At 43.8% G+C, this 15,849-nt stretch overlaps 1 protein-coding gene across 1 annotated transcript in view; it reads right to left on the reverse strand.

The window, feature by feature from the left end:
- PLBD1 (phospholipase B domain containing 1) overlaps positions 1–15,849 on the reverse strand; it is a gene marked incomplete at its 5' end in the record, with an annotated part of 36,655 nt that overhangs the window by 10,951 nt on the left and 9,855 nt on the right. Inside the window, 4 exons of the mRNA XM_019543920.1 lie at positions 1,513–1,653; positions 1,772–1,972; positions 10,888–11,032; positions 13,142–13,303. Coding sequence (XP_019399465.1) covers positions 1,513–1,653; positions 1,772–1,972; positions 10,888–11,032; positions 13,142–13,303 — 649 coding nt within the window. The remainder of the gene's footprint in view (positions 1–1,512; positions 1,654–1,771; positions 1,973–10,887; positions 11,033–13,141; positions 13,304–15,849) is intronic.

Here is a 15,849-nt window from a genome sequence, read left to right on the forward strand (position 1 = left end):
CTCTGCACCCCCCAACTAGCAAGCCAGAGCAACACGGCACCATGGTGGGGGGGCAGCTGTCATGTCAACCACTGAGAAGGACAAGGGGGAGTAGCTGAGGGAGGTCACCTCCACCCTGCCACCAAATGGTTACCATCTTGTCTAGCTTCTGTAGCTGGACTTAGATCCATCAGGGTACAGAGGGGACAGCTCCCTTAAAAAGGAGGGAGCTACTGTACAGGAGTATTAGAAAACTAGCCTCCTTGCTATAGCCTTTTTCCCCCTATCCTACCTCAGGTCAGCTGCCATCTTCTTTTCTAGGATTGGAGGGGTGATGTTAACCTAACCCTCTTCCCCACCCCATCTCCTTATAGTCTGGTCAACAGGAAGAACAGCTAATGTGTCAGCTGCTCAGTTTCCAATCCTCACTGAGGGCCTGGCAAAAATATGCTCCCATCCTGGTCTTGCAACACATTGACTAGTTAGACTTCACAAACTGCAATAAGCTCCCTCACCCTGGCAATAAATAAAGCCCGATTGTGTTCATCTTCCCTATTTCCTCCTTAAGCCATTTTGATCACAATAAGAAATGCCGAAACAGACCCTTGTTTCCATCTTTTTACAGGATTAAAATATTCAGGGAAATTTAAGGTGCATTAAAGAGTTTTATAACCCTTTTGTGGCTAACACCCTACCAAAAAAAATTCTGTATGCAATGATAGTCCCCAAAATATATGCTAGATACATCCAAAGTGTTAAAGAGGGCAGAAATGCAAACAGAAACAATCGCCACAGCCCATATCCCTCATGAATTGTAATAGTAGAAAGAGGGGCCCTTCTCCAACTCATCACCTCTTTAGCAGCACAACCACAGGCCAGCATGCAGAATGCTGGATACACACAAGTATCTGGAGAACATTTGCCTTGTATAGGGCTTGATACTTGAATGTTTGCATGATTTTTACTTGGCTTTGGGTTTGGTTTTCAGGCAAATTGTAGCTAGTTTTCCTGTCATTTGGAAAACAAACAGACACTGGATGATGTAGCCCCCAGGAAAACTTAGCCTAAAGGCTGCATCTGGTTATCATAGAAGTTTTCACATTTCAAAACCTATTTTGTGGGGGTACAAGCACAGAAAGGTTTGAGTGACTCCTGTGGTCATGCAACATTAATTAAACAATGATTCTGTCTCTCCCAAGGAAGAAAAAACCCAAACAAACAAGCAGGGAGCTCCAGAACAGGGCTTGACTTTAGAGGGGAAAGTCAGTCAGGGAAGGAAGGTGAGGATCTCTACTTTGCTCTCCAGTGCCTCCTAAGAAATGTGTGTTACATATTTCATGAGACATTGCAGTTACAGCAGGTAGGAACCAATTTCATATAGAATAACAAAGTGCATCTCAAAAGCACTGAATATCATGTAACAGAAAATTCCAGGGCATAGTCCCAACATAAACCCTTCCCAGATGTAATACCATGCTCCTGTCAACTGAAACAAACAACTAACTTTTCCAAAGATATTATAGCAGCTTTTACCTCTGCGGAGAACATCGGTCTGATCAGAATATTCCACAAGTTCTGGGATCTGCTCAATGATGTAGAGTGCTCCGTCATCAAGCCTCTTTTGCAGCTTGATCTTCTTCAAATCTAGAACCATGTACTGATTGTTATAGGTTCCTAGGAGACATTTAAGAGAAAACCAGATACTTCACCTAGTGCCTAGAGAATCAGGAGAGGAAGGGGGAAAACAGGCAGCGTCTCCATTGTTTAGAGGCTCATATGAAAATGTATTTACCTGAATTGTACTTCAAGAAAGTTTGTGCCCAGGCTTTACCAGTGTCTGCCATCATGTTGGCAATGCGGACCCTCTGCCAAGCAAAGAGCGCCTCTGGCACAATTTGTTTCAATAAAGTGTTGTTCAGCACGGTGTTTGTTGTCTGCAACATCACCAGGCCACTGCCAAGCAAGTAAAAGTCATCCAAAGATATCAAAAACCCTAAAAAGAAAACAGAAAAATTCAGGGGGGTTTTGTTTGTTTGTTTGGGGTTTGGGTTTTTTTTGGGGGGAGGGGGAGGAGGAGGTCTTACCATAGTTGTAGGACAAACAACAGAGACGTTATGATAAGCAATCATCCTATTTCTAAATTATTGCTTATATAATTGTACACAACTACAGAATATGGATTTAAAGCAAGAACATTCCTTTCCATCTTTCAAAAACCACTAGCAATCTGTTTCAGCTTCAGATTTTTCAATTTTGAAAGCACAAGGTGTTTCACAACATTATCATGAGTGAAGAACTGAATTATTAATTAGGGTAGGCAAGCCTCTTCCTCACTCCACCTAGTAAAATACAGCTAGCTCTATTCCTAGAAGTGACTACAAAAATGGAAACTTCACCATTGATTGTGAGGGGAGGAAGGGAGTATTTGTGGGTGTATTGGAGTTTTATCAGCTTCTCTTAGAAACAGGTTTACTACTATGTATTCCCATTAGCCCTGCAGAAACAACACAGCCATTGGACAATGAGCAATTTCATTCGGCCTCTGACTGCACATCAACAGAAATATTAATGCCAGTTAAGACTCCATGCCACAAGAAGTACAGAGCTGAAAAGATAAACGCCACCTTGGAAATCACAGGGATTGCCCAAGAGTCTTTTGCATAGGTTTCCACAGGAGTTGGGAGAGCAGCTTCTTCATCCAGGGGGAGCTCAGCTGGTGAGTTCAGCGCTCACTTCTCATTACTAGCACAGCTTAGCAGGCAGTAAGGAACGACAGCCTCTGCCCACAGCTCTTCAGCTCTTCTTCTTGGTGAGTCCTGGCATAACAAGTTTGCAGGGTGCTACCCTCTGGATAGCATGTCCTGTAAATATGTTGCTTGATGGAAATAGTATGGTAGGGACCTAAGTATGATGGCTTAGACTCTTACAGCACCTTCCATGGGAGGTTCTACTGGTTTGTTAAAAAAAAAACAACCACTGAATTAAGTTCAGCAGCTCATGAAGTAAAATAATTATGGTCCCCATGTTTCAGATGGGGAAGTTGAGCACAGACCAAGCAACTTGTCTGAAATCACACAGTTGTTCAGTAGAAGGGCCAGGAATAGCCTCTCAGCTCTGCTTAACACTCCTGTGCTTTAACCAAAAGACAGACCATCTTCAAATGAGAAATACCAGGCCTGCAATGTGCATACATCCTCCATTAGAGCAAAAGCAACTTTGAAATCTTGAGCCTTTATTCTCCTTCCCAAATCAGATCTTTTTACAGAGTACATTGAGAAGAAAATTACTTTACAGGAAATGGTTCTCTGAAAACACAGTAGCGGTAGAGTCCTGGAACAGACAGGCAAGGAAAACATGTAGCCTCAATTTTGGAGTGCTTAGTTCCAAAAATTAAAATGTAGCAACAGATAAAATACATCCCATACACAGCTTTCTATAATCAGAAATGGAAGAGCAACTAGCTGCTTCAAGAAGACCAGAAGGGAGGTTTCACTGTTACCAGTCTTTTAGATTAGATTATTAGATACCAGAGTGATGAGCCACAGCATAAATACTTAAGGAAACTAGAACCAAAATAGTTCAGCTAGTCATAAGTTCATACCCTGAGTGATTTCAGTGCCTTCCCTTGTCCTTCAGCTTAAAAAGTACCCTAGTTTAATAAAATGTAAGGGTTGGGTTTTTTATTTGTTGTTTCTTAAACAAATAAAGCTATGTTGAAATAGCACACACTTGATCTGAACCAAACTTTTCAAACAATAACTGGCAATGATATAACTCAAAATGGGAATTATTTACTAATGGCATTTTAAAGTAAAAGTAATCAAAAGCCAGCTAAGCCAAAAACAAGATTCCTTTCTTCTGGACAGTCCCAGTCACAGGTTTTACTGAAGAGTGTTGGGGGGTGAAAAGTCCTCTACCCTTTCCTAGTCTGATTGCACAGGTGCAAACATTCCATCATGGCCTAAACAATTTTACAGGCAGATCCTGGGTGAGGGAGAAGTTAAATGCACACTACAGATTCACCCAAGAGAAAAACTGTCAAAAAATAAGCACATGTGAAACTTAGAGATATCAGCAGATAGTAGGATTTCTGTTCTGCCGTCCTTGTCTTTTACACTGTGTTTAAGTAAGCATGAGAGTTTGAAGTCATTGAAACTGCCTTTTATGTCACCTGTTGCCTTTCCATAGAATTCATTGACTTCATCTGCAAACCAAACTCCCATTGTCATCAACAACAAACAGTTTTCTTGACTGCACCCCTTCCCTTCTGTATCAAACCAATACAAAGTACTTCTGAGGGTATTTTGTGGATTTGAGACCTTTTAGATTTTCTCTAGACATCTGTAGACAGCTGTGATTTTTCTAAGACCCTGAGCCTCATTCATCAAACTACTATTAATTGGCTGAGAAAAGCAAACTAGCTTTAAAGGCCTGGGCTACAGAATTCTCTGGGAAGTCAGTGCAATGAGCAGAGCATGGGAGTGATGTGACCTGGGAGTCACTGTTAGTAAAGGGTTTCTGCCTTTTAGTACCAAAACTCTTTTGTGTTTTAAAAGGTCAGCAAACTCATTCTAGTACAGCTAGATGTGCTAACTTGGCCTGGCAGCAACAGAGACATGTGGCTTTTTTGTCATCACTTCACAGTAAGGGGCAGAGCATCTTGGTTGAGTCTAGAATGCCGTGACTATTCATGACCATGAGTACTTGGGAGCAGTCTCTTCCTCTCTTTTCTCTTCCACCCCCCTCTGTTGCTCCCTCCTTTTCCCTATCTTTCCCTCTCTCTCCCCCACTTCCCTCTCCCTTTCTATAAGGAGGCCTAATGAGATGCTCTTTCCCAGGGAAGCAGGCATATCTTGTAAGTTTTCTTTGTCAATGAAGCAGTTCCCATTCTGATCTTTCACACTGAAGCTTCCTTTGAATTCCTGAATGTGACTGTGTACCACAAACACAATGGATTTTGCATGCAGAGGCCACTTCTCCATGCTTTTGTTTAGCAGGCAGGATGCTACCTCCTTCCCTGGGACTTGCTCCTATCATAGTGTTCTGGATTCCTCTAAGGCACTGTTCCATGCTTCATGCAGTTTGGCCTTAACGAACAGCTACAGATGACAACTAGTTCCCCAGCCTGCTCAACTTCAAATGTCATGTGCTGTGTTTAGATTCAGTGATAGCATTGTTGCATTCATGGCTGTGGGTGCAGTGTTAAGTGGCCAAGAAAAGGGAGGCCCTATACTTTACATCTACTGACATTTCTCCATTTGTCTATTGTCATAGCATTCCTCTTCAGGCAGCAAAGGGACACTGTCAGGGAAAGAAGCAAACAGGGCAGGTGACAGATATGGCTGTAGTTGCTTGAGGTGGTGACTGATGACTGGCTGAGATGCCTCTGATGTCACAATAATGTTCAAGACTCCTCAACCTGCAGCACAGAATGGGCACTGTCAGGGGATGTTGAAATGAAACTGATAAAACAGGTTTGGGGACAGTCTCTTTTCCGCCCTGCCTATCAGCTGCCAGGCTGGCCTACATAAGCAATGATGTGTACAACCCTCTAGCTGTATCTATTTATAATTGCAAAATAAAAAATGATTAATCAGAAACATAGAACGTGTTCTGACACACTCTTAACAAGGAGCCTAATTTCCCAGTCTTGAAAAGACAGAGTGCTGTAATCAAAAATTATTATTTATGGTAACTCCACTTGGAAGATTGAATGTCTTGGGCAATTTGGCCCTTTTCCAGGGTCAAAGAATATACTAATCAGGGTGGAGGTACATTTCTTCTGGGACACATGTCACTCACTCCTTGAAGCTCTTGGAGAAGACATGATACAACTTTGGCCAGCAGGCCTAGTTCAACTCTTGTAATTTACTATTAAGTCTGTAAAGTAAGTACTGCAGCTAGCTCACAGGGATGTCTGTCTGTTTTATGCATGTAATGCTCACCATTTCTGAGACATGGCAAGTAGAACATTTATTTAAAATAAAATGATTTAGCCTTCCAGCTGTTTCACAAGGAGAGCTCTGGACTGGCCTTCTCAAACCTTGAGTGGTTGGGTGGGGAAAAAAAAAACTTTTTCTGTGCTACATGCTCAGGAGAAGGTTGCAGTTCTTTGGAGTGATTGTGTGGGACCTCTGGGTTCTACTGTGGATTCGGAGGACACAATGACCTAGAAGAACAAGGCTCCCTCACGTTACCACAAGACAACAAAAGAATTTGGAAGTTCTTTCCCTACGCCGGGATTTCCCTAGATCACAGCTAAGCCAACATCTCGGAGACTGGTTTATCATTTGAAAAAGCCAGAGTCTGTAAGCCATGTCTTTAGCAAACTCTGAACTTGTGTAATCAATGGTTCTGGCCATCTTAATGCCATATGATATTGCACCATACCAAAGCTTCCACCAAATTTCTGTCATGGAGAAATCTGCTATAAACATCCTGAACTTTGCTGCAGCCAAAGGACTTCAGTTTTTAGGATGGTCCTAATAATTTTGTGAATGATAGTGGAAGATCACCATATCAAAGTCTGTCCTGAGATGAGAAAGCTTTAAAGAGGGCCACTTCTAGAGTGTTTCTTGGATGCTTTGATTGCCTCTTGGGAACAAGTTGATCTTTAATATCTTCCACAGTGATATGCCTGATCAGCTAATTAGTGAAAAGGGGAAGACTCACATTTCAATCCAGTGAAGAGGCCACCCACACAGCAAAATATTTCATAGCAAGGGGCCAACCCAGAACTTCACATCAGCAGTTCTGGTCTCTGCTTCCACAGCTGAAGCACCATGGAGCATCCAACATCTGGAACATATGGCCACTTCTTCTAGAAACCATGACGGTTCTCAAAGGCATATTTACTAAGAAGCCTCAGGGGCTGTAGCCATCTGGTTTTTTGTTTGCCAGAAGTAACCTAGAATAAAATCCAGAAGTAACCAAGAATAAAATCTTTTCCTCTTCACTAGGCAACACAGACTTGGTGGTGTTCTTTACAACACATGCTGGAATTTATGTAGAGAGACTGTTCAGCAGCATGAAGAACTGAGTTAGTATACATCAGGGATGGACAAAATATGACCTACTAGGCAATTTCATCCAGCCCGCAAGTGCCCACCAACTAAGTGTACCCCACCCAGTCCTTCCACCCAAGGGTGGGAGCATGATGCCCACACACACACCCACACCCACACACACACACACACACCCCTTGCCCAACATACCCTATTGCACCTCTCTCCCACCCTTGTTCACGGAAGGGCTTGGCCCAACCATCATGCAGCTTTTGGGCAGGGCTGCTTCTGCCACTGCTGCAGCCACCGAGGGATCTGCTCGGCTTCCCCAGTGTCCCACTTGCTTTGGGCGCCAGGTAGGGAAGCGGCAGGGGTGGGGCTGCAGCTGGGGAGGAGCAGAGAGCACAGGGCTGGGGCTGGCAGGAGCACGGAGCTTGGGTGGACAGGGTGCAGGTGTGAGGGAGGTTGGGGGTGTGTGGAGACCCCGCCACACATTCCCTCCCCATGGCGCACAGCCGCCGCAGCAGCAGCAGGCAGGGGCACTTGTGCCCAGCATAGGTGCTGCTGCCAGCAATGCGCGGCTCAGGCCAGCACTACATAATCAGGATGAGAAGCGCAGTCAGGCCAGCCCGCTTCTATCATGCAGGGCTCCCCATGGTGCATGTGCAGTTCCTGCACTCACACAGCACTGGGGAAAGCCCTGCATGATAGAGCCAGCTGCCTTCACCACTCCCTGCCATGCAGATCCTGGGACTCCATGGGAAGCAGGGGATGAGGCTCCTCTCCATTCCCGGCAGAGTCCCAGGACCTGCATAGCAGGAAGCGGTAAAGACAGCTAGCTACATTGCGCAGGGCTTTCCCCGGTGGTGCAGGAGCTGCATGTGCACTTCAAGCAGCCCCATGCAACAGAGGTGGGCCAGCCCAGCTGCGCTCCTCACCACTATGCACATTGCTGGCCAGAGCCACACATCACCGGCGGCAGCACCTGCACTGGGCATGAGCACCCCAAACGCCCCCACCTGCTGTTGCCACCACCAACAGGTGCTGTGCACTATGGGGGGTGGGGATTGTGGGGGTCCTCATACCCCCCCCACCCTCCATCTCCCCAAAAACCCCACACACCCACACCCTGCCCCCACAATTCCCCCCACATATACACATACCCTATTGGCCCCTCATACACAATGACACCCCTCAAGCCCCCCACACACACATACCACACCGTACACCTCCCCACACAATATACAAAACTAAGACTTTATTTTTTAGTTATTATGCAATCACTTCTATATACACTATGCAAACACAAATCATGACAAAAAATATTTTATAGTAAGTGTTTGACTTTTAGTGTATGATTTGGTTTTTTTCTAGTTCCAAGACAGCAATCCTTACCTCCCAAAAGAAGCGTTGCCAGAGGGCAAAGGCAGGGACTTCTCGTGGCAAAGGGCAGAGGGCAACCAGGGGGCAAAGCACCTGTCAAGGGGTGGGGCTACCCTTGCAGCCCTCAACAACTCACCAAAACTCAGTAAGCAGCTTCAGCCAAAATAATTGCTTGCCCCGGTATACATTCTTGAAAGGTCAAAATGTAGTGAAAATTTTCAAAACCAGCTTCAAAAGCCGTCTTAGAGAAAAACATTTGCCTAAGTATCTTTGGGAATGGAGGTCCCACAGGGAGCACCTGAGTACTTCCACTTCAATTTTGTTCAAGTGCCTGTAAAGAAAAGCCACATATGCTCTATGTGGTTAGGGACACCAGGGACCCTTTGGCTTCTGTAGCATGAAAAGCAGAGCACTAATTGGAAAGAGTTCCTGAAATCCTGAGTTAAACAAAAGTGGCTGTGGTTCTATTAGAAAGGTATTCTTCTCCTAAAAACTCTTCTCTTCACTTTAAGATAAATCACCATTAAAAAAAAAAAATTCATTTCTGCCTCAGACTCATGCAAAGCTAACTCAATCAGCTTTGCACTTTGTTTTATTCTTTCAAGTTTGTATCCTCCTCCACCCACTTCTATCCCCTCCTCTTTTTCTTTTCTTTTCTTTTTTTTTTTTTTTTTAAAAGCAAGAGTCCATATATTTAATGTTTAAAATTAGCTACTGGCACTTTCTAACATTCCTTTAGGAAAACTGAGAATGAATTGTGTTGCCAAATCTTTCTGACATCATTTGTAAATATTCTGTCCGGCTGCATAACTAAAACATGAATCATGCATAAAGAGCAAGGGAAAAATGGCTGCGACAAGAAGAATAAAGTTAATAAGTCAAGAACTGTCCCCCTCTCTCACATAGCCCACTGCAGCCAATAAGAAAATGTGTGTGTGTGTGTGTGTGTGTGTGTGTGTGTGTATGCATATATATATTACACACGTATACACATGCACAACCGCATGCAAAGATTGGTATTTCAATGCCAGAGGAATCTACACAACCACAAAATGTCCCATGCATGATACTCCTTCATAATCCTATTGCAGCATCAGTCATGCCACAGAAATTTAACAAGGTGTTCAAAACGGTGTAATTACCAGAGATGCACTAGTATGGCATGGGTTGGGTAAGAGGAAGATCAGCCTAGCAGAGGATTGTAAACAACACAAACAGCATTTACACACTGTTTTATAAAACAAGGGTTACAAAATTCTGTTTATAACTGTGCCAAGGGTTGCTAAATGTTTAACAGGTAGTGTTAAACCTGGAAGACAATATTGGCATCTGCAGTAGGGGTGTGCAAAGCAGACCCTATTTGGTTTGGATTTGGATTCAGCCCGAATTGGGGACAGTGATTTGATTTGTTGATTAGGATCACTGTCCCCAATCAATTTGGCCATATCTGAATCTGAAGGTTCGATGCTAATTTGAAGAATCAGCGATTCGGCCATACATGCAGCTTTTAATGTTTTTTCTACGTATCTCGAGGTATCAGCACGGCTTGTGAACGCTGTGATGCTGGGGCGCATGGAGAGTCCCATAGGAGTGCGTGGGCCCTCCATGTGCTCGGCAGTGAACCTGGAAGTGGACTGGAAGTACTTCTGGTCCACTCCCAGGTCCGCCGGGATGCGCAAGGGGGGGACCACCTATGCCTCCCTTGGCTCAGCTATCGGCCATGGGGGGACCCCAGGTGCCCCCTCAGACCCAGGAGGCACCAGTTGCCTAGCCGGGGGGGGGCCCCCTGCATGCTGCCCGGTGGACGCAGAAGTGAATTTCTAGTCCACTTCCCAGTCTGCTGCCAAGCACACTGGGGACACCCCCATGCTTCTGTGGGACACTCCATATGCCCCAGCATCGCAGTATTCATGAGCCACCTGCTACCTAAAGGTATGTAGAAAAAACATTTAAAGCTGTCTATGTCCGAATCACTGATTCTTTCCAAATCTCTCCAAATCCACTCAAAGGGTTTCAATTCGATTCAGAGAGATTATAGGGTCCCGATTCAATTCAGATTCAGAGATTTGGCCACCAGATCAGGCCAAATCTCTGCCAAACTGAATTGGGAACCGAAGCTTCGCACAGCCCTAATCTGCAGCTATGGCCCCAAAAATAAGTTACTTGTCAGTTATGGGCACTGCAGCATGTCATCTGCTCTGAGGTAACTGCCTGCATGCATGCTCTTACCCTGTGGTGTGGGAAACTTACCTTGGGGCAGCTTACCCCATTGAGAGTTGAGCTGCTTTCATTGACTGTGGAGCAAGACTTATTGCATAGACAGTAATTGCAGTCCCACTCTCTTTACCTCATGGTAGTTTGTTTATGTGCCCAGATCCAAAGGTATAAAGGTACACCAGTCTTCTTGCTATTTCTTGAAGTCATGTACAGAGGAGATATGACCACTAGACACTCTCTGGGATGCAGAGATCAACATATTTATGAATGTTATATTTTGGGTTCAATTCCCCCACCTGTTTACCTGGGTAACTGCTGAAAGAGACGCGACCTGTGTAAGTCTTTGAATCAGCTATTTTGAAGTCCCAGTGTTTATATATTCTCAGTGTTGCTGCATATGTGAACCAGCTGGAATGAGCAAAGTAGATGTTCTCATAGCCAGGAAGAACCTAGAAAAGAGCAGCAGAACAGTGAGCAAACTTAAGTCATGTCCCCCTTTGTAATTATACATGATGAATTCCAGAAGTGATAGAAAACAATTTGTTACAGATAATCTGATGGATTTTTGCAAGGGTTCAGTGAATTATCAGATTCCTCTGATTTTAAAATTGTTATTACAATTATTCACTGAAATTTCTGAGAATAATTCTTGTCCAGTTGACTGTTTTCATACAGTTAGCAATAAGTATTCAAAATGAGTTGGTTTAGTTTTATTGGACCCCTGTGGCATATGGTATGTCTCAGTTCCTTAACTGAACAAGTACTGCTTGCAATCAAGCTTCCTTCTTGCATGTTCATATTTAAGCACATTCAATATTTTATTTCTCCAGTTCCTTTGAATGAGCTGGCTAAAATACAGAAAGCAAAGGCAAGTGAATTCTGTTTAAAAAGTTAAATCCATATAGACAGAACATCCTTTGGAAGTATTCTCCCAGCAACAATGCTCAGCATTCATACCAAAGCTAGTTACAATAAGTAAATGCCTGACTTATCTGCAGCACAAGCTTAAGCTGCTGCTGTGGAGGAAACACAGTCTCCAGGTTCCAGCTAGAGACCTGAGAAATCCTAATTGCACTGTCTTTATCTCTGAAGCATCATGTGGTGGCCATAATAAAAAATGGGAGTGCTTATAAAGCTGATGATGCACCCTCTCAACAGACCACCAGTTGGTCAAAATGCATGGTCTTCCCCTCCTTCTCCCCCTCACACTGCAGGCTATAGCTATACTCTTCCAACTGCTGACCTGAACAGGGAACGAGACCACTATTAGATATAAAGCCCAGATTTCATGTCTATCCACCACTTTGTAACCAGTCCCCTAGTATCCAAGTGCCCTGAACAGTAGTGTAAGGGCATGTGTAGATGAAACAGGGGCCCTAAATTGAAGCAGTGGGTTTTTAAAAACACTGCTTCAATTTAGGCTCTTTAAATCCCCTGTCGTGCACACACCCGAACTTACCTGCCTCTCCAGAGGCGGGGAGGGGAGGGTGAGCTGCTGATGGACAAAGCCATCCCTGGGCTGTGGGGGATGGGGGCTGGCCCTTCCCTCTGCGGCAGCATCACCATCCCCACAGGCACCTGGCTCAGGTGGCCCGGGGGAGGGGGGGGCACCATAGCCATAGAGGGAAGCACCAGGCCCCTGCACAGCTCAAGCAGGTAGGAAGGCTCCAGGAAGGGGGGGGGGGGAAAAAAAAAAAAAAAAGATTAGGCTCACCGCTTTTTTTTTTGTTGTTGTTGGGCAGAGCCTGCCTTCCTGGGCTGCTGCCAGGCTGCCTGCATGGGCTTCCTACAGAGCCCGAGCTGCACAGAGCCCAGTGCTTCGCTCCACGGCTGTAGGTGCAGCAAACTAAAACTTCTTGGAGGAGTTTTAGTTTGCTGCGCCCCAAGTGATTTAAGGTGCATTATACTGCAGAATTTGCTACAGGGGCTGGAATTACTGCACAATATGCCGCCAACGTGTGCAAACACCAACACCATTAAAGCAGTGCAAAAGAATTTAACCCACTTTAAAGTGTCGTGCACACATGCCCCTTGTTTAGTCTACACACAGCCCATGTCACAACCACATGGCCTGGCATATCAGATTCTACTATGGTAGTGGGTTTCCCTGTGTTTTTATGAAGGGGTCATGTCTGGAAAAAATCTGTCCTTTCCAAGGGCAGCACACAGCAGGGACACAGGTTAAGCAAGTACCTCAAGAAAAAAAGAATGCATCAAAATTTGTCCTCCATGTCCACAACACCCAATTATTTAATTAGGGGTTTCCCATTTTCAGGTATTAAATTCAATGTTATGAAAAATGCAAGCCCAAATACAAGGGCAACAAGAGACAAAAGCAAAAGCTAGAATTCCTTGTACAGAGAACACAGTCTTACACATATGCAGTTTAAAAAGTGGGGAAGCATGAATGGTGTTTGTATGATTCCCAGCACAATGGGGCCTTGATCCCCAGTGGAGACCCTTACGTATTTCTGTTGTATAAATGAGAACGAGAGGGTTATAATAATGTACAATTACATCGCGTCTTCTCCATTACGATGAGAAATTGTTGTCCTCACCTTAATAAGAGCAGAGCAGTGACCCATGTCCCACTCATATTTCCTATGATCTCCAGGGTTAGTAATCCATCGTTCCCGTGCTGAATATGTAAATAATGAAGGGATGAGGTCCAACAGATCACCAACTGCGTTTAGGAAGTGGACATCAAAGATGCTCAGTGGCTAGGTAGGGACAAAAAGAGAACACAAAACTCTTGCTTTCAGATGGAGAAGTGACAAAGTGAGTGATCTCAGCTACTAATATCAGTTATTTTCATTTTCATCTTCAAAAGCACTCATGAAGTTGTTCCTTTTACAACTGATATTTACTCACATAAGCTCAGATATACCTTGTGGCTCTGGGCCACAGTGCTTTTTCAATGGTACTACATATAGCATAAGTAACACTCCAAGAGAAAAGGAGAAGTTAACAAGAATTTTTAAAACTTATTCTATCTGTACAGGTAGACACTGTTCAGAGGAAGAAGGTGCTGTACTACTAGGTTTGACCACTTTAATCTAACTGCCTCTGAATACTCTTATTAATAAATAACCCAGATGAACATGTTAGGTCTCTCACAGGCAATCCTAAGAAATTAGGTTAGTTAACAGCGTTAATCAATATGAACATTAGCTGCTCAGACTGGTAAATGGAGAGAATCCATCACCAAACACATAGCTAAAGACTTTTAAAAATACAGCTATGGCTTTAGAGGGCCAAGATTATCTAGTTTACAACTACTTTGTAATTTATCCCTTGAAATATTCCCTTATCCTGTCTCTACCAAAATAACCATTAAACAAAAGTCTGATCTTAAATCCACTCTACAATGGAGTCATTTTCTGAAACTTCCCTACTCCTGTTAGTCCAGGCAAGGCTTAACAGGATGACAGAATGCATGTTACTGAGTGATAAGGCTGATTCAATTTATGGTCAGAACTCAAAAGCAACCACAGCACATCTATACAAGTCACTGTTTCTGTCTAGGAAGCCTGCCACCCCTGGGAGAGGATGGCAGGGACAGGTGGAAGAGAAAACTGAAATTCTCTCTGCTGCTCTCTGTTTTTACTCAGAAGTCAAACAGGGAAATGTATTGCCCATTGGCTATTCAGACAGTTCTGCTTTTGCGGTAGCCAGAAACAATAAATGTTGTGCACTTTTTTACCCAAAGTTCCACCAGACGGCAAGGCTTCCCCACTCAGCCAGGATGGGCTGCTGCGTAGAAGAAAGGCAAGACAAGCTTTATCATATACTGTATTGCTTTATATTCCCTCACATTTTTGTTGTAAGGGAAATGGCAGGGAAGATGTCTTTGGTCTATAAAGAATTCAAAGGCTCAAGTGTTCTGGTTTTACATTTTTTCAGTAAGGTGGGCCATCCAGAACAAGGGTCCAGACATCTGTTATACAGATTCCCAGGTGATACTCAGGTGTAGCTTCTAGATTAAAATTCATACATAAAACAGTTCCTAAAAATAATTAAGGGCTGGATTAAACCTATTCTGTATAGAATATACTAGGTGTGAGGGAAAGATGGTGGGTATTTTCCAGCGTCCAATGTATTAAAAAAACAACGACATCCAGAACCAAATCATTGTCAGAAGCAAACAAAATAGCCTCCGTCCTTTTAGCTAAACTTATTCTCACTCCCTCCTTTCCCCCCACCCCCATTAAAACCTTCCTAAGCATTTTAAAACCTGGATTTTAAAAGTAAACCTGAAACCACATTACTGCCAAAGTGTTGGGAGCTGACAAAAGTTGAGAAGGTCCTCACAACAGTGAATGTAACATCACTAGATGGCAAACTGAAATAATATATTTGCACATGTTTACACTTTTCGTATGAGTTTAGAGACTCCAGCTTCCAAAGCCCCTTGTCTCCTAAGGAGGACAGTGAGATGTGTCTAATCATGTACCAGGCCATGTCCTATTGTCCAGATGTGACTGAGAAATAATTTGAGACAGCAAAGAAAAAGCATAGATATTTCAAGCAGTCAAGTGTCATTTTTAAGAGATTTATCAAAGCAAAAGACAGACAAAGGTATAGGTATACAGCAGTAGTTGATAAGTCAGAGACTGACAAATACATGTTAGCTCTGGTAAGCACCAACAGAAAATTACAGTACTAATCATATGCCAAATAAACAGATGGGCAAAAGCAAAGATGTTCTGCTTTCAGTACAAACATATGGAATCCAAACATAGGAGGTGCTGCCCAAAGCTAGAAATGTAAAAAGGCAGAGGAGTGGAAAAGGAACCACAACACCTGCTCCAGACCAGTCTGAGAATAGAAATATTAACAGGGTGTATGAAAACCCACTGAAACCCAGAGATGGTCACTATTAGAATACCAGATTGTATCAGTCAGTTTTATTAATTTTAAGTTAGGATGCATTAAAATGTGCCTTTTTAATATTTCATATGTTGTTGATGCATATGCTTTTGTTCTGATCGCAAGACAATGGTGATGAGTGACCCACTTAAGGGAAGCACAGCTTAGTATTGTACATATGAGCAAGTGATAGTGAGGTTGCAAACACCACTGCTGTCTGATTCAGCACAAAACCTGAAAATTTCCACATTAATTGGGCAGCCAACATTAAGTCACCTGGGCCTCCCCACCTCGCCCAACACCATGCACTGCCCCTGGGGCAAGCCAGCCCCTTCCTGGGTGACATCAAGTGTCCTGCCAGCTGCGGGCGCCTGCTGAAGGCAGAAGCAGTGAGGGA

This window comes from Crocodylus porosus, unplaced genomic scaffold (genome assembly GCF_001723895.1).
Source record: "Crocodylus porosus isolate Cpor-Errol unplaced genomic scaffold, CroPor_comp1, whole genome shotgun sequence".
Taxonomy (NCBI): domain Eukaryota; kingdom Metazoa; phylum Chordata; order Crocodylia; family Crocodylidae; genus Crocodylus; species Crocodylus porosus.